Source organism: Delphinapterus leucas, chromosome X (genome assembly GCF_059928025.1).
Source record: "Delphinapterus leucas isolate spDelLeu-1000000601 "Yukka" chromosome X, BTC_Dleu_Yukka2, whole genome shotgun sequence".
Lineage (NCBI taxonomy): Eukaryota > Metazoa > Chordata > Mammalia > Artiodactyla > Monodontidae > Delphinapterus > Delphinapterus leucas.
Window position 1 is genome coordinate 13,153,469 of NC_143150.1, and position 23,657 is coordinate 13,177,125.

General features: G+C 40.1%; 1 protein-coding gene across 9 annotated transcripts in view; it reads left to right on the top strand.

Annotated features, from left to right (window-relative positions):
- The window catches only part of ATP11C (ATPase phospholipid transporting 11C (ATP11C blood group)), a 180,541-nt gene that overhangs the window by 118,208 nt on the left and 38,676 nt on the right, over positions 1–23,657 (top strand). For all 9 annotated transcript variants that reach the window (XR_002642113.2, XR_002642115.2, XR_002642117.2 and 6 more), the window contains exons 21-24: positions 4,985–5,087; positions 6,565–6,710; positions 11,468–11,527; positions 23,149–23,276. Coding sequence is in view for 6 of the 9 variants with exons in the window: in XM_089904046.1 (XP_089760172.1) it covers positions 4,985–5,087; positions 6,565–6,710; positions 11,468–11,527; positions 23,149–23,276 (437 nt within the window). In the remaining 3 variants the exon portion in view is untranslated. The remainder of the gene's footprint in view (positions 1–4,984; positions 5,088–6,564; positions 6,711–11,467; positions 11,528–23,148; positions 23,277–23,657) is intronic.

Below are 23,657 nucleotides of genomic sequence, written 5' to 3' on the forward strand. Positions count from 1 at the left end.
CTTCCTCTATGTGGTCCAACTCAGAAGTCTTCCCACCGATTTGAATTAAACCTGTGCTTCACCTTTTTGTCTCCTCAAGCTGACTGTCTAATTCCTCACCTTGCAAACTTCTCTAATGAGTGCTTGGTGCCTGCTGCCTTCATCCCACTGCTCCTGGCTCCACTATTCCATTAGCCCCATGCATTCTTTCTTCTCACCTTACTCTGCTGCATCTCCTGGAGGAGAGCAGTGACCTCCTTGCTGAACCCGTCGTGTTGTCTTTCGTTTTCTCCTCATTTCTCCACTGCAGTTGACACTGCCAATTATGTCCTCCTTTAAACTCTCCTCCCTTGGTTTCTGTGATGGTCCACGGTCCTTTTTTTTTTCCCTTCTTGGCAACCTAGTGTCTTTTTTGTTTCATCCTGTGTCTTCTCCCTAATTGTCAGTTTTTTGGGGGGGCTATGTCTTCCCTCGGCTCTTCACTTACATCCTATCTCTCTGGATAAGCACATCCATTTCTATGACTTCCATTGATGATATATCTCTCGTCCTAACTTTTCCTTTTTGTTAAGTCTCATATTTCTAGCTGCCTGCTAGATGGCTCTATATGGATTCCCCACTGTAACATTAAATTCTAGTATCCAAGACAGATATTATAATTTTCTCCTTCAGGCCAGTTTGTTTTATCCCTTGTCTTTATTATTTCTGTTACCAGTGACATTTTTCTTTGGCTCCCAAAGTCTCCAAACTGCCTTTGATCCTTTTCTTCTCACTCACTCCATATATAGTCACCATGTCCTACTGATCCTACCTTTCGTCATAGCTCTCATTGTGGTGTCACCTTGTTAAACCTTTTATCTCCATCTTAGTGCAAGCAAGACCTTAGGACTTTACACACAGACTATTTGATTTAATCTTCTCATTAGTCTCCTTGCTTTCACCCTTCCCCATTCCATCTCTTTCCCCATACTCCCAAATTAATCTTGTTAAAACAGTACTTCTCGCATCATATATTCTCTCTCAGAACCTTTCAGTAGTTTCCTAGTCCCTTAGGATGAAGGGCAGATGACTCAATATGGTACTCGGGGCCACCCCTGTCGACCCTTTCAATGTGTCCGTACATATTTTGTGTCCACCATCACTCTCACGTCCAGTGAGAATCATCCACTCCTGTTGGTTGTTCCCCCTTTGTGTCCCTTCCACGTGCCATGCTCACACCAACTTCTAAAGCTTCCCTCATATAATTTCCTCATCTGGAATTCCCTCTGAATTCCTCTTGGCCTAACAAAAATTTTACTCCTAATAAAACCCAATGCAGGGGCAACCTCGGGTGTGCTGTCTTTTCCAGCTCCTCTTGCTCACATTGATCTACTTCACCTTGCTTCCTTGTACTCACTGAGTCTCGGGAACCTTAGAATCTCAGGTACACACCTTTTCACTTCTGCGTACACTGTATTCTTTTATATGTGTTGGTCTTGCTTCTTCCCGTCCCTCAGCTGCTTGCTCTAGACCTAGCGGATGGCGCTGTGTCTTTGCCTTCTCCTTCACACACCCTGCCCCCTACCTCGCACATGCATGCACGCATACGCAAGCACACAGCCCATCCTAATTTAGGGCATTGTCTACCTTCTTCTCACTTTCAATTTCCATCACAATCAGGTGCTCTTCTTTTCTTCAACCTTAAGAGCCTTGGTTAGCCCCAGCTGGGGAAGCAGATCCTATCAGAACAGTATACATAGAAATCTGTCCCTTTAGTCAAAGGCAATACCTCTTTCCCTTTTTTTTCCTCCTATATTCATTGTCTGCTGCTCAAATGGCTCACCTGGGTTCTAACTTCTCCACTGCCCAGGACAGTATCTGAATTCCTAACACTGTGCTGCTTCTCTCACCCAGACTATGGAGCCCCCTGTGGTTCAGTCCTTAGTCTGTTTAATTTCCCTCACTATCGTCACCTCTTCCAGGATATCACCTACTCATCTGTCATGGCCACATAGGTGATTTTCTTTTTTTTATATTTATTTGATTGATTGATTGATTGATTTTTGGGGGGCTGCATTGGGTCTTAGTTGCTGCACACGGGATCTTCGTTGAGGCATGCAGGATCTTTCCTTGCGGCGTGCGGGTTTTCTCTCTCTTGTTGAGGCGTGCGAGCTCAGTAATTGTGGCGTGCGGGCTTAATTGCCCCACGGCATATGGGATCTTAGTTCCCTGACCAGGGATCAAACCCACGTCCCCTGCATTGGAAGGCGGATTCTTTACCACTGGACCACCAGGGAAGTCCCCACATAGGTGATTTTCAAGTCACTTCTCCAATCCCAATCTTCGGAGTTCTACTTTACTTCTCCAATTGCTTACTGAGCACATGTTCTTGGGTGTGTCATTGTCACCTCAACTCAGCCTTCTCTAGAGCCCAAATTGTCATGTTCCTTGTCTTTTTTTTTTTTTTTTTTTTTTGGCTGCGTTGGGTCTCCATTGCTGCACGCGGGCTTCTCATTGCGGTGGCTTCTCTTGTTGCGGAGCACAGGCTGTAGGTCCACGGGCTCAGTAGTTGTGGCTTGCGGGCTCTGGAGCACAGGCTCAGTAGCTGTGTAGCACGGGCTTAGCTGCTCCACAGCATGTGGGATCTTCCCAGACCAGGGCTCGAACCCTTGTACCCTGCATTGGCAGGCAGATTCTTAACCACTGCGCCACCAGGGAAGTCCCTTTACATCTATTACTGAGCTCACTATACTTCTAGGTCTTTAGATTCAAAACTTTGAAGTCCCCCATGCTTTACCCTTCCATGTGGTCTCAGTCACCAAATTCTGTCCATTTTCTAGTACACTGTCTTTTCCATGTCTTTCTTTCCATTACTTTCCAGGTCCAGGACTTAAACAGCTCATTGAACTCCATGTGGACTAACTTCTCTCTTTGCCTGCAGTCTGGCCTTTTCTTCCCATTTCTCCTGCACCCTGTTGCCACTTTCATAATATTGCTCCCTGTTGATGTGGCCCCATATATACCTATCCATGTCCCCTGTACAAAAACTCATTGGTCTGGTCAAACCAGATCTGTTTTCTAAGCATATACTGTACTTAACTGGCTGTGTGCCTTAGAACATGCTATGCTCTTCCCTTTCCGTGGGATACTGCTCCAACCCCCTTTTCCCCATCCATGCACATCTTACCAGTCTTTTATGATTTAGATCAAACCACCCTTCCTTCTATAGAATCATTTCTGATCATTCTGGCATGTAGTGTCCTCTCCCTTCTCTGACATCACGGGCCTTCTTATGTGGACAACTTAGATGACAGTGTTATATATTCCCTTGCATAGGTATTGTGTATTGTTATCTTGTATTGTTAATCTGATTATCTGATATTATTGTATCCATTCCCCATTATATGCTTCTTGAGGTATGAGACCAAGCGGTATATCCTTTCTGGATATTTGCACTTTGCTTTTGCACATTGTATTGCACGTAGTTATAGTTGATCAATAAATAGTTTTTGGTAAATTGATTTCTTTTTTGTGAAGCTATCTAGAGATTGAAGAGAAGTTCTTAATCCAGGTGACCTGGGACTCAGTAAAAAAAAAACTCCCGTGTTTATCTACCTAGATCTTTCATGGTTTTATGGTCCATGACAATATATCCTTTTATCTTTCCACAAGGACAAGCTTTCATCTTTTTAAATCTATGTTTTCATGCAGAAGCTGTCACCCTTGATAATTTTATTGCCTTCCCTGGCTGCATTTTTCTTCCTTGTGGTTTAAATCATTACTGCATACAGTATAACAAGTGCAATTAGTTTAACCAGTATTGTAGCCCATTAAACACAAGTTTACTTTTGTGGATGACTCACTTACAGATTATTTCTGACACTCATAAAGTTTTTAAAAAGAACCAAGTTGAGGCGAAGGATTGGGAGAAAGCCGGCATTTCATAGTAACATCATTTTTGTGTCAAATGGATTGGATGTAGGGGTTTTTGGTTATGTTGTTTTATACAACTAAAACCTGACTGAATTTTGTTTAAAGAAAAGACTGCAGGGTGGTTTTGCCTCGTATAAATTTTTTTAATCAGTTATCTGAAAATGGATTTTATTTATGTTACCTGGTGAAAGCCATTGTGGGTACAAAATTTTTGCAAGGCATTATTTAACTACTGAATTACATAAGCTTTTTAAAAGCTGCTAGATTCCAAGGGGTTTTGAGGGTTGACACATAAAGCAGTCATTATCTAAAACATACGGTGGGAGGACAGCAGCTTACCCAATACTCTTCCCACAAGTAACTCTGCCAGGAGAACGTTTCTTTTATTCAGTACTTACCGTGAACACAGCATTGAGCTGCACTGTGCCATCGACACATCTTTAAGAGACACTCAGGGAATAATGACAGCCTTTATACACATATCTCGGGCATCTTTCTGCAAAGCTCATCACCTTTAAGGCGCCCCCTTTTGAAATGCAGCTACCTGTATGAGAGATCATATCATATCATATTGGGCACTGGGTGATTTAGTAAAGTTTAGTCGGCAGCTAGATGGAAATAAGGGTTGGCGTGCACCGAGGGGAGGTGGGAGTGTCAACAGGGAGGAGAGAGGGAGCGGTAACCAAAAACATTGTCCTCTCACTGCCCACTTTTGTCCTGGTAGCCCCATGCATGTCTCCCCAAATAGGCTCTCTGGTCTCCACTTTCTCTCATTCAGTACGTGATCTGAAAGGACACAGGAAGCAATGACAAAAGAGGGAAGCGTGCTGACCTCTAATATAGGTGTGAGGCATGGTTTTTGACAGTTCATACATTCGCAAAACCAGAAACAAGTGGGCGCCGGTATTACATTTTGAAAAGCTGTGTTCTTCTGCCCCTGAGAATTCAAGACTGGTTGTACTTATATGCACAAGCTACCTTTCTGTTTGAAGGCCTCCATTTACAAGTGTGAATGAGGCAAATACCCACAATGTAGTACAATCTCACATTCTGCTTTGACCTTTTCTATACCTCTTTTGTATTTAATGTTTAGATTGTGAGAATGGTGAAGAATTTAAAAGGCAGCCCAATAACACTGTCGATAGGTGATGGTGCCAATGATGTTAGTATGATCTTGGAATCCCATGTGGGCATAGGTAAGAAACATCTAATGAGATGGCAGCTGTAAGGTATCAGTACTGCTTTTAGGTAGAGTGGTCTTATTATTCTAGAAATTGTTTTGGTTGCTCATCTTGAATCCGAATTTGGGAATGATCATTGTTTATCAAAAGAAGGTCCTCATCGGATCGTGGAATATGTCCATGCCAAAGTCCTACCCATGGTGGGAATGTAGCAATACAAAGTTGGAGGATATTATTATATTAGCCAAGTAAAGTGAATTTCCCAAACCTACTAGCCATGCAGTTGATCATTTAGCTCTCACTTTTGACAGCATGCATGAAATTTTATTGATTTTTCGCCCCTGGCCAGATCGCCTGCTTATGTTGCTGCACTATATCTTTTGAGATCTGTAACTGTTTGGGACTGAGAGACGATAATTGGCTGGCTGATTCTCCACATGGCAATATCTCTGCATGGCGGTTTGGGCTGTAGTGGTGAATTTACATGTCGGCATGCAACACCAGCTTCTCCAAAACCTGCACCCTTTCTTCCCCTGTCAGGCTGCTGGGAGGCAATCCTAACACCCCAGCAAGTGGTTTTTTGGTGGGCGAGAAATAATGGAAATAGTATCTTGGGGATTATTGTACCACAGTTTGGATTCCCAAATTCTTTCCATTTGCAAGTAACCCTACTTAGTGTGGAACTCTAGTTCAATTCATTGGTTATTGACTGTGGAAATGGCCTAAAGCTGCTTGAGCTCATGGAATACTTGGACTGCTACTCAGCCTTGCAGGGCATTTGGTCTTGTCTAAAACGTCCATAGCACATTTGGTCCATGCAGAAGGTCCTTGAAATTTGGTCCTGTCCAAAACCATTTGGCATGGACCAAATATGCTCGTGGACATTTTGGACCGGACCAGATTTTAAAGACCTTTTGGCATGGACCAACTGTCTTATAGTCCAAATGTCTTGACGTTTTGGACAGGACCAAATTTCAAGGATCTTTGGCGTGAACCAACTGTCTTATGAACATTTTGGACCGGAGTAAGTGTTTGCCAACCACTACTCAGTATCATTCAATATAAGGACTTAACCATCTCATTATAACTCTTCAGTTTTGAGCTCTTAGACCATAATCCCCAGGTCTCTGAGTTGCTTTAGTATGGCACCTAGTCTGGTGCCATGCATGATTAATCACTTACTAAATAAGTACCTTTAAAATAATTTTCAGATTTAACTATTTCCTCAGGATAATTTTTGCCTTATAATGATTAAAATAATGATTCTATTAATTATTTTATGTTTTGTTATAAATAGGTAATTGTCAATTAAACATAATTTTACTTTTTATTGGTAAGTCTCACTGTTGAAAGCACTTTTTGCTTAAGAAGGCAAATCTAAACTATTCAACTGAACTATACATGTAAGCAAGTAAAAAATACGAAAGTAACAAGTCAGGTGGTTACTTATTCTATAAAAATACTCACCCTATAGAGATTTTTCTTTTTTTAGGTATCAAAGGCAAAGAAGGTCGCCAAGCAGCCAGGAATAGTGATTATTCTGTCCCAAAGTTTAAACATTTAAAGAAACTGCTGTTGGCTCACGGACACCTCTATTATGTGAGAATAGCACACCTTGTACAGTATTTCTTCTATAAGGTATGTGATGAAATACTTGTGATTTAACTTATGACTGTTTAACCCAGCATTGGCTCAGCTTGGTTGTAGGTATTTTTTCCTTCTTTTTTCATGTTTCTTTTACTGTCTTAGTACTGAAATTTGTGGTCAGCAAAACAGAGGCAGTCTATTTAACGAATCAGAAACCAGAAATTCCTTTTAATGCAGGAGATTTGAGATGAAAATTTTTGAGTCAACTTTCTTATAGTTTAAATACAGTACAATGTACCCATTAAATGTTTACAGTTCAATTTTGACAAATGTATGCATCCATGTGGCTACCATCCGAACCAAATATAGACCATTTCTATCACCCCAGAAAGTTTACTTGTGCTCCTTTCCAGTCTTCTCCACCCCTGCACCAAACGACGACTAATCTGATTTACATTACTCTGTGATATATAGTAACATATATGGCGTATAGCACATAAATTTAGATATAATTTATGCAACATATGCGTTAGGTTTGCCTGTTTTAGACATGTACCAGAACTTGATCTCCTGTCCTATGTTCTATTCTATATAGTTTTTAAAAGTTTTTTTCACTTTTTGTTTTGAGATAATTTCATACTTTTTAAAAGTTGCAAAATTAGTGAAATCTCATATACTCTTTGCCCAGCTTTGCCAACTGTTAACACCTTAGATAACCCACAACTTAGTTACCAAGATCAGTAAATTGATATTAATTGGCACATTATTAACTAGTCTATATACTGTACTGGAATTTTGCTAATGGTCCCACAGATTTTCTTTTTGTGGTCCATTTCAGGCTCATGCTTGCATTTAAGGATCATGATCTCCTTAGTCTTCTTTAACCTAGAATAGTTCCTGTCTTTTTTGTCCTAATGATCTTAACATGTTTGAAGAGTGCTGGCCACTTAGTTTGTAGAATGTCCCTCAATTTGGGTTTGTCTAATGTTTGCCTATTATTAGACTCAGGTTTTGCATTTGGGCACAATTACCACAGAAGCGCTATTGCAACCTGCTGAATGCATCATATCCGGAGGCACATGTTGTCAATATGTCTCATGATAATGTCAACTTTGATAAGCTGGTTCAGATGGTGTTCTGAGGGTCTCAAGACCCCTCATTTTTGCTCTGTGTAGTTTCATTTGAAAAGAGCATTCTCCTGCTAAACTAGATATTTTATTCTATGTTGAAATTCATTACTATCATTGTTCATTCTGTTACTCAAATTGTCACAGATTTGGCGCCTGTTTCCTTTCACCATGTCCCCATCATTTTAAAATTTTTATTTTATTGTGATAACCCTTAACATGAGCTCTATGCACTTAACATATTATTAAGTATATGGTACAGTACTGTTAAGTACAACAGATCTCTAGTACTTACTCGTCTTGCACAACTAAAACTGTATACCCATTGAGTAGCAACTCTCCGTTCCTCCCTCCTCACCCCTTCCCCCTCCCCCGGCCCTAACCTTTTTTGAAGTCTTGTTTATTTTCTGGTACCACATGATGTTCTAGGCTCCTCTTGTATTTTTCTTGCAATTCAATGGCAAGATGCATTCAGACTTTTCTGCAAGGATCACTTATTCCTTTCCATTATTCGCAAATGGTATTTAGAAATCAAGATCTGGGTGCTAGTTGTGCTCATCGCTACTGAGCTGAAGTTGTTGGGCTGAAATTAAAGGTATCTGTATAAACTCAATACTTGAACTCAGTTTATACAGATGCCTTTGATTAAATCCGGCAGCACAAGGTTCATTGTAACCTTTCCCTTTTCCATTTAGTAACTCCTTTCTTCAGTGGTGAGAAACCTGGTTCTCATCCTCATAGTGTTTATTTATTTGCTAAGTCCTCAAGTACACTTAAAGTAGTTCCAGAACTGCTACTCATACTCCTGTGAGAAACAAATCTAACTTGAGAAATATATTTGTGAGCACTTGTTTTTGTCTTTAGTCTTAGAGAATGTAGTCAAAACACTGTTTCCAAAGTTACTTTTTTTTTCCTTTTCCACCATTTCAGTGTGGTTATGTTGTTTATATAGTTAAGGTTTGTGGGGCCTTGGACTCAGTAACTTAACAGCCCCCCGTGGGGATGGATGGTTATTCTCTCTTACCTCCCCTTAGTAGGAGAGCCTGTGAAGATTTGCGGTACAGATCTGCCTAGCAATCTGATCCTATTCCAGAAGCTTGGTTTCCCTCTTTAAGATTTTGGCCTGCAATTCAAGCAACTGCCACCAGATGGAAGGAATGCTCTGTTAAGAAAAACAAAACAAGCATTAAAATGGCTAATATTTACCAGCGGTCAGTAATTTACATATCCTGGTTCCCAATTTAGAGGATTATTTATGTAGCTGCCCTCTGTCTTCATTAGGATCTCTATGCCCATTATCATCTTAGTTACTGACTTAGCAATATTCCTTTTTAAGTGCTGCCTTTTGTCCCAAGATGATTTCTAATACCTTTGACCGTCTTTGGCTGCCTTCCTCTTATCTTGCCATTGCATCTTCAAGTTGTTGCCCGCCCCTGGAGTACTGCAGTGACAGGTCTTCCTGCTTTCTATTTCTCCATTCGCTCCTCCTTGCATAATTCAGCCAGGTTAATGTTTAGAAAATACCACTTTTCAACTTGTCCTCCAGAAACTCCACTCTCCATTGTCTTAAAAGTTAGTCTGGCTTTTAAGGCACCCCACAGTCTGACCCTGCCCTACCTTATATGTTTAAAATACATAAGGCCTTACCTTGGTTCCTGCTATCACCGTATCCTATTCATCTGTAACACCTAGTTCAAAGTCTAACTTCTTTATTCATTCAATCAACAAATATGTTTGAATGTGTTACCATGTGCCAAGCATTGTTTCAGGTGCTTGAGAATTCATAATGGAATAAGACAGGCAAAGTCCCTGTTTTCATGGAACTGTTATTCTAATGGGAGGGTCAGACCTCCCCTTCCCACAAAACACCCCCATAATCCACACCAAGCACTGCCTCTTCCAACCTCAGAACACTTCTTTTATATACATAAAGTATGACTCTAGAAAGGCTACAGACAGTATTTTGCATTCTGCCAGAACTGATAGATACGAATGAGTGTTGCCCTTCCAGGTGCTAACCTTGGGAGCTCCGATACTCTGGTGCTGTAGGACTTATTAAAATACATGTAGCAGTTTTCTGTAGAAATGTCCTCCAGAGCCTGCAGTATATATTTACCTAAATATCCTCAGCTGCGGCAGTTGTTCATGCTTTAAGGATCCATTGGATTTTTAAAACGGCCTCAAGTCTCCCAGCCTGGTAAATTAGCTAAGTGAGAATGTGTGAGAGCAGGAAAGAGACTGGTTTTTTGACATGGCTCAAAAATGGGCTATTGGGCGTGAGCCATGGCCGCTGAGCCTGTGCGTCTGGAGCCTGTGCTCCGCATCAGGAGAGGCCACAACAGTGAGAGGCTTGTGTACCGCAAAAAAAAAAAAAAAAAGGGCTATTGGGGAGTTCCCTGGTGGTGCAGTGGTTAAGAATATCTGCCTACAAGAGGGAAGAGATATGGGAACATATGTATATGTATAACTGATTCACTTTGTTATAAAGCAGAAACTAACACACCATTGTAAAGCAATTATACCCCAATAAAGATGTTAAAAAAAAAAAAAGAATATCTGCCTAGCAATGCAGGGGACATGGGTTCAAGCCCTGGTCCGGGAAGATCCCACATGTCGTGGAGCAGCTAAGTCCGTGCGCCACAACTACTGAGCCTGCGCTCCAGAGCCCACAAGCCACAACTACTGAGCCCACGTGCCACAACTACTGAAGCCTGCACACCCTAGAGCCCATGCTCCACAACAAGAGAAGCCACTGCAATGAGAAGGCCGTGGACCACAACAAAGAGTAGCCCCGGCTCACCGTATCTAGAGAAAGCCCGTGCGCAGCAATGAAGACCCAACGCAGCCAAAAATAAATAAATTTATTTTAAAGAATATAGAGCTATTGAAGGTGCTGCCCTAAGAGAAATCCAGAGACACCATGAACAAGTGACAGCAGCGCTGAAATACAGTCACAGCCTATATTGAAGGACAGCACTCATTTGAAAATATTAGTTCTGGTGGTTTTGCCTGAAGACGTTAATTTTAGTATTTATCTTCTTACCTAGTGGCTTTTTCTGCCTTATGAATTCTCAGCTTGTATTTTTTTAATATGTTTGTTTTTAGTGTTCTCCCCGTTAAATCCCTTAGAAGTAAGCAGTTTTGTTTTTTGTATCACCCACAGCGTCATCTTTACATATAGTAGGTGATCAATAATAACAGTTAATTGTTTGATGAGGCAGTAACAAAGGCAGTAAAGCATTAGTTGATACTTGTTCGTGTCAATATACACTATAATTTCCTGACTACTTATTGGCATTAACTGACTTTTAAATATAGACTTACAGCTTTATGTCAGTCTACTTTGTGATGATTTTGCAAACCCACTTGGCAGTTAAGGTGCAGTACCATTAGGTGTTCATATTATATGAGCTCATTTCTTCCCTACAAGAATAGCAAGAGGGTCTCATAAAGTAAGTGAGGTCCTCTTCTGCCTTGGTAGGGCAAAAGTTGGTATTAATATGTATGTAATTATTTGTTTTGAATTGTTTTCTTACAACTCTGGAGTAGAGGTTTATTGCATTGTGACATTAGAAGGACTTAGGACTGCCTGTAGACTATCTGGAGTAGAGTTTCCTGTTTTACTTTAGAAAGTTGATCAAGTGAAAAGCATTAACCCTTTTCTTCATTTTTTTTTTCCAGAACCTTTGTTTCATTTTGCCACAATTTTTGTACCAGTTCTTCTGTGGATTCTCACAACAGGTTTGTTTCCCTAGGTATTTCTTGTAATGTAGTTTTTTTGTTTGTTTTTTGTTGTTGTTGTTTTTTGTTTAAATTTATTTTATTGAAGTATAGTTGATTTTCAAGGTTGTGTTAGTTTCTGGTGTAGAGTAAGATGATTCAGCAATACATACATATAATAGTTTCCACAGAAATGTTAGGGTTTTTTTAAAATTATTTTTTATTGTATTTTATTTTAATTTATTTTTTATGTCAATCCCACTCTCCCAATTCATCCCACCACCACCACCACCACCCCCCACCACGACTTTCCCCCCTTGGTGTCCATACGTTATTTCTCTGCATCAGTGTCTCTATTTCTGCCTTGCAAACTGGTCCATCCGTACCATTTCTCTAGATTCCACATATATGCATTAATATATGATATTTGTTTTTCTCTTTCTGACTTACTTCACTCTGTATGACAGCCTCTAGGTCCATCCACGTCTCTACAAATGACTCATTTCGTTCCTTTTTATGGCTGAGTAATACTCCATTGTATATACGTACCACATCTTCTTTATCCATTTGTCTGTCGATGGGCATTTACGTTGCTTCCATGACCTGATTATTGTAAATAGTGCTGCAATGAACATTGGGGTGCATGTGTCTTTTTGAATTATGGTTTTCTCTGGGTATATGCCCAGTACTGGGATTGCTGGGTTGTATGGTAATTCTATTTTTAGTTTTTTAAGGAACCTCCATACTGTTCTCCATAGTGGCTGTATCAATTTACATTCCCACCAACAGTGCAAGAGGGTTCCCTTCTCTCCACACCCTCTCCAGCATTTATTGTTTGTAGATTTTTTGATGATGGCCATTCTGACTGGTGTGAGGTGATACCTCATTGTAGTTTTGATTTGCATTTCTCTAATGATTAGTGATGTTGAGCATTCTTTCATGTGTTTGTTGGCAATCTGTATGTCTTCTTTGGAGAAATGTCTATTTAGGTCTTCTGCCCATTTTTGGATTGGGTTTTTTGTTTTTTTGTTATTGAGCTGCATGAGCTGCTTGTAAATTTTGAAGATTAATCCTTTGTCAGTTGCTTCATTTGCAAATATTTTCTCCCATTCTGAGGGTTGTCTTTTCATCTTGTTTGTAGTTTCCTTTGCTGTGCAAAAGGTTTTAAGTTTCATTAGGTCCCATTTGTTTATTTTTATTATTATTTCCATTACTCTAGGAGGTGGCTCTAAAAAGATCTTGCTGTGATTTACGTCAAAGAATGTTCTTCCTGTGTTTTCCTCTAAGAGTTTTACAATGTCCGGTCTTACATTTAGGTCTTGAATCCATTTTGAGTTTATTTTTGTGTATGGTGTTAGGGAGTGTTCTAGTTTCATTCTTTTACATGTAACTGTCCAGTTTTCCCAGCACCACTTATTGAAGAGACTGTCTTTTCTCCATTGTATATCCTTGCCTCCTTTTTCATAGATTAGTTGACCACAGGTGCGTGGGTTTATCCCTGGGCTTTCTATCCTGTTCCATTGATCTATATTTCTGTTTTTGTGCCAGTGCCATATTGTCTTGATTACTGTAGCTTTTTTTAATATAAATTTAATTTATTTTATTTTATTTTTTATTTTATTTTTGGCTGTGTTGGGTCTTCATTGCTGCGTGCGGGCTTTCTCTGTTGTGGTGAGCGGGGGCTATTCTTTGTTGTGGTGCACAGGCTTCTCGTTGCGATGGCTTCTCTTATTGTGGAGCACGGGCTCTAGGCGCACAGGCTTCAGTAGTTGTGGCTCTCAGGCTCTAGAGCGCAGGCTTAGTAGTTGTCGTGGATGGGCTTAGTTGCTCCGCGGCATGTGGGATCTTCCCAGACCAGGGCTCGAACCCATGTTCCCTGCATTGACAGGCAGATTCGTAACCACTGCACCACCAGGGAAGGCCCTGATTACTATAGCTTTGTAGTAGAGTCTGAAGTCAGGGAGTCTGATTCCTCCAGCTCTGTTTTTTTCCGTCAAGACTGCTTTGGCTGTTCGGGGTCTTTTGTGCCTCCATACAAATTTTAAGATTTTTTCCTTCCAGTTCTGTAGAAAATGCCACTGGTAATTTGATAGGGATTGCGTTGGATCTGTAGATTGCTTTGAGTAGTATAGTCATTTTCACAATGTTGATCCTTCCAATCCAAGAACATGATATGTCTCTCCATCTGTTTGTGTCGTCTTTGATTTCTTTCAACAGTGTCTTATAGTTTTCTGAGTACAGGTCTTTTACCTCCTTAGGTAGGTTTCCTCCTCAGTATTTTATTCTTTTTGTTGCAATGGTGAATGGGATTGGTTCCTTAATTTCTCTTTGTGATCTTTCATTTTTAGTGTATAGGAATGCAAGAGATTTCTGTGCATCAACTTTGTATCCTGCAACTTTATGAAATTCATTGATTAGCTCTAGTAGTTTTCTGGTAGCATCATTAGGATTCTCTATGTATGGTATCATGTCATCTGCAAACAGTGACAGTTTTACTTCTTTTCCAATTTGTATTCCTTTTTTTTCTTTTTCTTCTCTGATTGCCATGGCTAGGACTTCCAAAACTATGTTGAATAATAGTGGCGAGAGTGGACATCCTTGTCTTGTTCCTGATCTTAGAGGAAATGCTTTCGGTTTTTCACCATTGAGAATGATGTTTGCTGTGTTTGTTGTATATGGCCTTTATTATGTTGAGGTAGGTTCCCTCTGTGCCCACTTTGTGGAGAGTTTTTATCATAAATGGGTGTTGAATTTTGTCAAAAGCTTTTTCTGCATCTGTTGAGATGATCATATGGTTTTTATTCTTCAGTTTGTTAATATGGTGTATCACATTGATTGATTTGCATATACTGAAGAATCCTTGCTTCCCTGGGATAAATCCCACTTGTTCATGATGTATGATCCTTTTAATGTGTTGTTGGATTCTGTTTGCTAGTATTTTGTTGAGGATTTCTGCATCTGTATTCATCAGTGATATTGGTCTGTAATTTTCTTGTTTTGTAGTATTTTTGTCTGGTTTTGGTATCAGGGTGATGGTGGCCTCATAGAATGAGTTTGGGAGTGTTCCCTTCTCTTCAACTTTTTGGAAGAGTTTGAGAAGGATGGGTGTTAGCTCTTCTCTAAATATTTGATAGAATTCACCTGTGAAGCCATCTGGTCCTCGACTTTTGTTTGTTGGAAGATGTTTAATCACAGTTTCAATTTCATTACTTGTGATTGGTCTGCTCATATTTTCTGTTTCTCACTGCTTCAGTCTTGGAAGGTTATGCCTTTCTAAGAATTTGTCCATTTCTTCCAGGTTGTCCATTTTATTGGCATAGAGCTGCTTGTAGTAGTCTCTCATGATGCTTTGTATTTCTGCAGTGTCTGCTGTAACTTCTCCTTTTTCATTTCTAATTTTATTGATTTGAGTCCTCTCCCTCTTTTTCTTGATGAGTCTGGCTAAAGGTTTATCAATTTTGTTTATCTTCTCAAAGAACCCACTTTCAGTTTTATTGCTCTTTGCTATTGTTTTCTTTGTTTCTATTTCATTTATTTCTGCTCTGATCTTTATGATTTCTTTACTTCTACTAACTTTGGGTTTTGTTCTTCTTTCTCTAGTTCCTTTAGGTGTAGGGTTAGATTGTTCATTTGAGATTTTTCTTGTTTCTTGAGGTAGGATCTTACTGCTATAAACTTCCCTCTTGGAACTGCTTTTGCTGCATCCCATAAGTTTTGGATCGCGTGTTTTCATTGTCATTTGTCTCTAGGTATTTTTTGATTCCCTCTTTGATTTCTCCAGTGCTCTCTTGGTTATTTAGTAACGTATTGTTTAGCCTCCATGTGTTTGTGTTTTTTACGTTTTTTTCACTGTAATTGATTTCTAATCTCATAGCGTTGTGGTCAGAAAAGATACTTGATATGATTTCAGTTTTCTTAAATTTACCAAGACTTGATTTGTGACCAAGATGTGATCTGTCCTGGAGAATGTTCCGTGCACACTTGAGAAGAAAGTGTAATCTGCTGTTTTTAGATGGAATGTCCTATAAATATTAATTAAATCTATCAGGTCTATTGTGTCATTTAAAGGTTGTGTTTCCTTATTAATTTTCTGTCTGGATGATCTGTCCATTGGTGTAAGTGAGGTGTTAAAGTCCCCCACTATTATTGTGTTACTGTCAATTTCCTCTTTTATAGCTTAGCAGTCGCCTTTTGTATTGAGGTGCTCCTGCGTTGGGTGCATATATATTTATAATTGTTATGTCTTCTTTTTGGATTGATCCCTTGATCATTATGTAGTGTCCTTCCTTGCCTCTTGTAACAGTCTTTATTTTAAAGTCTACTTTAGGGACTTCCTTGGTGGCACAGAGGTTTAGAATCCACCTGCCAATGCAGGGGACACGGGTTCGAGCCCTGGTCCGGGAAGATCCCACATGCCGCAGAGCAACTAAGTCCGTGTGCTACAACTACTGAGCCTGTGCTCCTGAGCCCGTGAGCCACAACTGCTGAGCCCACTCGCCTAGAGCCCGTGCTCTGCAACAAGAGAAGCCTGCACACAGCAACAAAGAGTAGCCCCTGCTCTCTGTAACTAAAGAAAGCCTGCGCACAGCAACAAAGACCCAACACAGCCAAAAATAATAAATAAATAAATGAATTTTAATTTAAGAAAAGTTAATAAAAAATAAAGTCTATTTTTTCTGATATGAGTATTGCTACTCCAGCTTTCTTTTGATTTCCATTTGCATGGAATACCTTTTTCCATCCCCTCACTTTCAGTCTGTATGTGTCCCTAGGTCTGAACTGGGTCTCTTGTAGACAGCATATATATGGGTCTTGTTTTTGTATCCATTCAGCGAGCCTGTGTCTTTGGGTTGGCGCATTTAATCCATTCACATTTAAGGTAATTATCGATATGTATGTTCCTATTACCATTTCCTTAATTGTTACGGGTTTGTTTTTGTAGGTCCTTTTCTTCTCTTGTGTTTCCCGCTTAGAGAAGTTCCTTTAGCATTTGTTGTAGAACTGGTTTGGTGGTGCTGAATTCTCCTAGGTTTTGCTTGTCTGTAAAGCTTTTGATTTCTCCATCAAATCTGAATGAGATCCTTGCCAGGTAGAGTAATCTTGGCTGTAGGTTCTTCCCTTTCATCACTTTAAATGTATCGTGCCACTCCCTTCTGGCTTGTAGAGTTTCTGCTGAGAAATCAGCTGTTAACCTTATAGGAGTTCCCTTGTATGTTATTTGTCATTTTTCCCTTGTTGCTTTCAATAATTTTTCTTTGTCTTTAATTTTTGTCAATTTGATTACTATGTGTCTTGGCATGTTTCTCCTTGGGTTTATCCTGCCTGGGACTCTCTGCACTTCCTGGACTTGGGTGGCTCTTTCCTTTCCCATGTTAGGGAAGTTTTCGACTATAATCACTTCAAATATCTTCTTGGGTCCTTTCTCTCTCTCTTCTCCTTCTGGGACCCCTATAATGCGAATGTTGTTGCATTTAATGTTGTCCCAGAGGTCTCTTAGGCTGTCTTCATGTCTTTTCATTCTTTTTTCTTTATTCTGTTCTGCGGCATTGAATTCCACCATTCTGTCTTCCAGGTCACTTATCCGTTCTTCTGCCTCAGTTATTCTGCTGTTGATTCCTTCTAGTGTATTTTTCTTTTCAATTATTGTATTGTTCATCTCTGTTTCTTTGTTCTTTAATTCTTCTAGGTGTTTGTTCTTTAATTTTTCTAGGTCTTTGTTAAAGATTTCTTGCATCTTCTCAATCTTTGCCTCCATTCTTTTTCCGAGGTCTTGGATTATCTTCACTATCAGTATTCTGAATTTTTTTTCTGGAAGGTTGCCTATCTGCACTTCATTTAGTTGTTTTTCTGGGTTTTTATCTTGTTCCTTCATCTGGTACATAGTCCTCAGCCTTTTCATTTTGTCTGTCTTTCTGTGAATGTGGTTTTAATTCCACAGGCTGCAGAAATGTAGTTCCTCTAGCTTCTGCTGTCTGCCCTCTGGTGGATGAGGCTATCTAAGAGGCTTGTGCAAGCTTCCTGATGGGAGGGACTGGTGGTGGGTAGAGCTGGGTGTTGCTCTGGTGGGCAGAGCTCAGTAAAACTTTAATCTGCTTGTCTGCTGATGGGTGGGGCTGTGTTCCCTCCCTGTTTGGTTGTTTAGCCTGGGGCGACCCAGCACTGGATCCTACCAGGCTCTTTGCTCTTTGGTGGGGCTAATGGCGGACTCTGGGAAGGCTCACGCCAAGGAGTGCTTCCCAGAACTTCTGCTGCCAGTGCCCCACGGTGAGCCACAGCTATGATTCCAGTGCTCTTGCAAGAGGGAGTGAGCACATGTCCTTCCAGTTCGCCATCTTGAACCAATCTCTGTAATGTAGTTTATATTTGCTATTAATTACCTTTTATGTATTGGATTGTAGAAATTAGAGAAGTATGCCCAACGTAAAAGGATTTTTTTTTCTTAGTTCAACAGTTGATCTGCTTGGCCTGGTTTTTGACAATAGCAAAATTTTATATCTGTGCTTTAGTAATGGTCTTATTGTTATTTTCTTTTTGAAAGTTATTTGATACGTCCTGTTGGAGTTGAGATCCTTTAAAAAGTATTTTTTATTTTTGTTAGTATACACAATGTTTTCCAATAATCCTAAAATATTATAGTTTATTATTTCATCAAATAAAATCTCATACCTTTGCATTTTCTCAGGTTGATTCTCTAGAAAAACATTGATGTTTAAGCTAGCAAAGAAGCTGTGATTCCTGGATAATGCCTTGGATTAGTTAAGCAGTTCTACACTTTTAGCCCTCTGTAGTTTTCTGAACATTTTTCACATATAGAATATGCTATGTGTTAACTTGATACATAAGTGGGGGATGGGCAGGCATATTTGTAGGTTTGTTTTAACAGCTGAACTGTATTTTGTATTGCTTCTAGTGGAAGTATAGCTACGTAAAGAAGCTATAATGCTCAACGACTCAGAAATTTTGTACTTAATCTATGAGCAATTCAGTGATTTTTACCAAGCTGAGCTGCTGGTAACATCATCACAGCTATTAGAGACTGATTTTCTCAATTTCAAGGCATGTTCCATTCCTCATGATAGGAGGTGATTTTTTCCTAATTTCTTGGCAGTATTTTTAAGAGAATGTATTCTTCTCAATGGGAAGCGACTCTGTTTGTTTGTTTGTTTGGCTGCACCGGGTCTTAGTTGTGGCATGCAGGATCTTTAGTTGCAGCATGTGAACTCTTAGTTGCGGCATGTGGGATCTAGTTCCCTGACCAGGGATCAAACCCGGGCCCCCTGCATTGGGAGCGTGGAGTCTTAGCCACTGGACCACCAGGGAAGTCCCTGCTTTCTTTCTCTTGAACTTGCCTCTTTGCCATTTGGTGTGCTGTCTCTTACATCAGTGCCATGTCATCAGCCCCATGATGCCAGTTAAGCCGATCACTTTATGAATTAATCATCTACTGGCTGTAGAAAGTACCATCAGCCTTCTTGTATTCAAAGCTAACAGTATTGGTAACAGAGAGTTTTATAAACTCTGATGAATCTACTTTTCTTGAACATTCAGATTACTGTTGATCAAAATGTTTGTAATTCCTCACTTCCTTGGAAGATGAATGCAAGTTTAAAGGGACATTTTCAAATTTTGTAGCAAAGTGATAAAGGGAAGTTGGCTTTTTAAACCATGTTTACCAAGCACACGTTGTGTGAAGAAAGAAAGGACTTATTCCCTATAAAACCCTGGGCTGTTGGGGGTCTGGGGGTCTGCTTAGGTTCCCATAGGACTTGATGTTTGCCTTTGTCAGTTGCTCAACTGGTACATTCATTCATCTAACAAATACTTCTTGAGTGCCTACTGTGTGCCAGGCTAAGTGCCAGGGATATAACAGTGATCAAAACTCTTTACCGCATGGAGCTTGTGGGTACAGTGAGTGATAGGGGGAGAGACAGACAGCAATCAGACAAACACATTATGTTGGGTACTGATATATGCTCTGAAGGAGAACAAAAAGCATAATAAATGGATAGAATGTGACTGGGGAAGAGAGCTGCTGTTTTAGACAAACTGACCTGGAAAGTTCTCTCTGATGAGGTGACATTTGGGCAGAGATCTAGAGGAGATGAGGGAAAGAGCTAGGCAGACATCTTAGAAAAAGTGTACCACGTAAAAGGAAGGTCTCTCTGAGGTAGTGATGTATTGTACATATCTTTAGTTTTCACTTTGGCCTTGTGCTGAATGTAGAGACCTTTATTGCAAATATTTGTGGAATACATACAGGTAGTCAGCCTTTTTCACTTTAGGTCTACTTCAGGTGCTCTCTGCAACCCTGGTACTTGGAGAATGAGCTATGGAGAATGTAGAAATGGGACCAGGATGCAGATTATTTAAGCAAAAAGCAACTCTTTGTTTAGCAAAGCCTAGGTTAGTAGTGGACTTCCTTCTGCATGAAAAGATACCCTTATAACAGGTATAACAAGAAAGAGTATTATCAAGTAAACCTGTTTTGTTTTGTTGTTATAAATTTATTTTATTTATTTTATTTTCGGCTGCATTGGGTCTTCATTGCTATGTGCGGGCTTTCTCTAGTTGCCACAAGCGGGGGCTACTCTCTTGCGGTGCGCGGGCTTCTCATTGCAGTGGCTTCTCTTGTTGTGGAGCACAGGCTCTAGGCGTGTGGGCTTCAGTAGTTGTGGCTTGCAGGCTCAGTAGTTGTGGCTCGCAGGCTCTAGAGCACAGACTCAGTAGTTGTGGCGCACGGGCTTAGTTGCTCCACAGCACGTGGGATCTTCCAGGACCAGGGCTCGAACCTGTGTCCCCTGCATTGGCAGACGGATTCTTAACCACTGGACCACCAGGGAAGTCCAGTTTGTGTCACATTTAAATGCATTTTATTAATCAAAAAACATTTTATATATGTGAAGAATACATGTGAATATGGGATATTATTTATTCAGGTCACAGATGATGGTTGCATGACAACATCTAGCACTGTGTAGAAAATACTGAACTCAATAAGTACTAGCATCAAAACAAGGTTCATTATAAAAACCTTAATATTTTTTTCAATAAAGGAATATTTACAATATCAGATCAGTCCTTTACAACTATGTTTTAGCTTCCAGTCTCTAGTCATTCATTCATCCAATATTTATTGAATGCTTTCTGCATGCCAAGTTCTGTTCTAGGAGTTCCAGATTGTCAAAGCCAGTAAAACACTTGTAGTTGATCACATTAGGTTCATTACTCAATGCAACAAGAAAGAGTGTACACCATGAGGAACAGTAGGGCCTCTTAGGAAGCGAGTGTTAGAAAAGTCTTGTAAGATTTGGGCTTGAGTTAGGTGATTTGTGGAAGGGTTTAAGGAGTAGGGCCTTGCTGGGTGCTGTTAGCAGATGGGGGTAATTTTATGACTAAGCATGTTAGTAAATCTTATCCAGGAAGCCAACATGTCATTGGTTAAGAGGCAATAGTCACCCAAATCAGCCAGAATGTAGATGTTGGTCATTATTGTGATTTGGACAATATTTATATTCTGTCGGTGTTCAAACGTGATTACAGAGTGTTTTTGTCTCGATATATCGAGGTCACACAGTGGCCTTGTTTGATGTTGCTGTTCTGCGAAATTGTTCATGTTCTACAGAGCGCCGGTGCGTAGCTGCGAGTGCTGGGCCAGCTCTTGAATGTCAGGGACTGCTTTGCTTTTTCTCAAGCTACAGCTATCAATAAATAAATAAAAATCCCTGCCCACATAGAGCTTAAATTCTAGTGTGAAGAGAGAGACAGTAAACATAATAAATTTATCATGTAAGTTAAAAGGTGATTAGTACTATGGGGGGACGCACAGGATTGGGGGGAATGTGTTCAAGAGAGAGGAAGTGGCAAGGTAAATCAAGGTTGGTCTCACTGAGAAGGTAACAGACAGGTAAGAAGCTGGATCGAGGAGTAGGACTTTATATCCCCACCATTGTAGGAGCTTCTTTACTTTCAGAGATAAAGGAATCCACTGGAGAGTTTGAACAAAACAATGATTTGATTTGACTTATTTTCCAGGAGAGCTACTTGGGCCATTGTGTTGAGAATAGACTGCAGGTCAAGGGGAGAAGAAGCCGGGAGACCAATTAAAGGCTTGCAGAGTGGTCACAGTGGAGGGGCTAAGAAGTGATGTGGTTCTGAATGTATTTGAAAGTGGAACTAGTAAACGGTGCTTAATAGATTGGATGTGGCTTGTGAAAAAGAGAAGAGTGAAGGATGAATCCAAGATTTCGGTTCTGGTTGATCAAAACGATTTTGTTGCCCTTTCCTGAGATGAGGAAGACTTCAGGAGGAGCAGGTTTGAGGTGAGGGCAGGTCAGGAATTCAGTCTTGGATGTAAGTTTGAAATATGCTAGACACCCAAGAGGAGATATCAAGTGGGCAGTTGGATATATGGGACAGGTTTAGGCTAGATATGGGAATTTTCAGTGAATGGGTTATATTAAAACCACAAGACTAAATGAGATCACCTAGAGAGCGAGCATAAATAAAGTTCCAAACACCGAGTGCTGGAACACTCCAACACAGAGGGCTCAGGGAGAAGATGAGCCTGAGAAGGAATGGCTAGTGAGGTAGGAAGAAAATCACTCATTTCAAAAGATTTCTTGAGTACCTAAGGGGTACCAGGCACCAGGGTAGATACTGGGGTTGCAAACATTGTGGGGCCACTCACTGAGGTAGGGGACATGGGAGGAAGCAGATTTAAAGGGAAGGTTAATGAGTTTGGTTTTAGACATTTTGAATTGCAGGTTGTCCTGTGGGACAACCAGCAGGAAGTTGGAAATTTTGGTCTGGAGCCTAGGGAATTCAGGACCAGAAAGAGTCATGACCATGTGAATATATTTAGCTTTTATTTTTTTGAATATTTATTTAATCCTTAGTAAATGGCCACATTCAATATCATAAATATACTCTGGAGAAGGTGATAGTGATATTTAAAACCATGTAAAATATTAACCCAAAAAACTGTGACACAGGCTGGCCACTGCTTATATTTAGTTTCCCTAAGGGTTTCCTGTCTTATACTTAATTGGTCTTCATTCGCTGAAAATCTTTTGAAAAGTTCTTAGTTAATATCCATTAGAAATAGAGCTTATCAGCCACATAGCGCAGGGAGATCAGCTCGCTGCTTTGCGACTACCTAGAGGGGTGGGATAGCGAGGGTGGAGGGAGACACAAGAGGGAGGAGATATGGGGATATATGTATAGCTGATTCACTTTGTTATAAAGCAGAAACTAACACACCATTGTAAAGCAATTATACTCCAATAAAGATGTTTAAAAAAAAGTTTCTCCTTTACACATACTTATATATAAATTTACTTGGACTAATTAGTAAAAAGAAAAGCATATATATTTAAAAAAAGAAATAGAGCTTATAGCTTGTAAACATTCTGAATAAGATCGTATTTTAAAAGGGAGGGTATTTTAATATGCCTTACAGTATGTTAGTTTCTTTTCTATAGTGGTCAGTTAGAGTGACCTTATTTACAAAACCTCCTTTGCTGTCCCAAAAGGTGTGAAAGGAAACTGTCTTGTTTTAGCTTGTGATTTTTTTCTAAACACTTAAATATCCTCTTGCAGATGACTGTTACATTACCGTTCTCTTCTGGGGTTTGTCATTACAGCCACTGTATGATGCCGCTTACCTTACAATGTACAATATCTGCTTCACGTCCTTGCCCATCCTGGCCTACAGCCTACTGGAACAGCACATCAACATTGACGCTCTGACCTCAGATCCCCGATTGTATATGTAAGTTGAACATATGTAAGTTAACCCCCCGCCCCAGACTTTCAAAATTGTGGATTTCATTTTATCTACAGGTAGGAAGGACACAGAACTGCCCTCCTGGTTCGATTACATGGTTCTGTTCTGGATTTTTAGCTACTTAAACCAAACCATCCAGCTGGAAAATGATGTATTTCCTAGGTATTGATATATGTCCTGTAGTTGAATGGGTATGAATTATTTAGTTCAAAATCAGTAATTCCTAAAACTTTGCCCACATTGTCATAGAGTTCTAGAGTCTTAGATGGAGACACAATAGTTTAACTACCTGCCACCCCCCACCTCCCCCAAGAAGGGCCACAGAAAGATCTCTTGTAGTTTAGAATATTGATCCCTCCCTGTAAT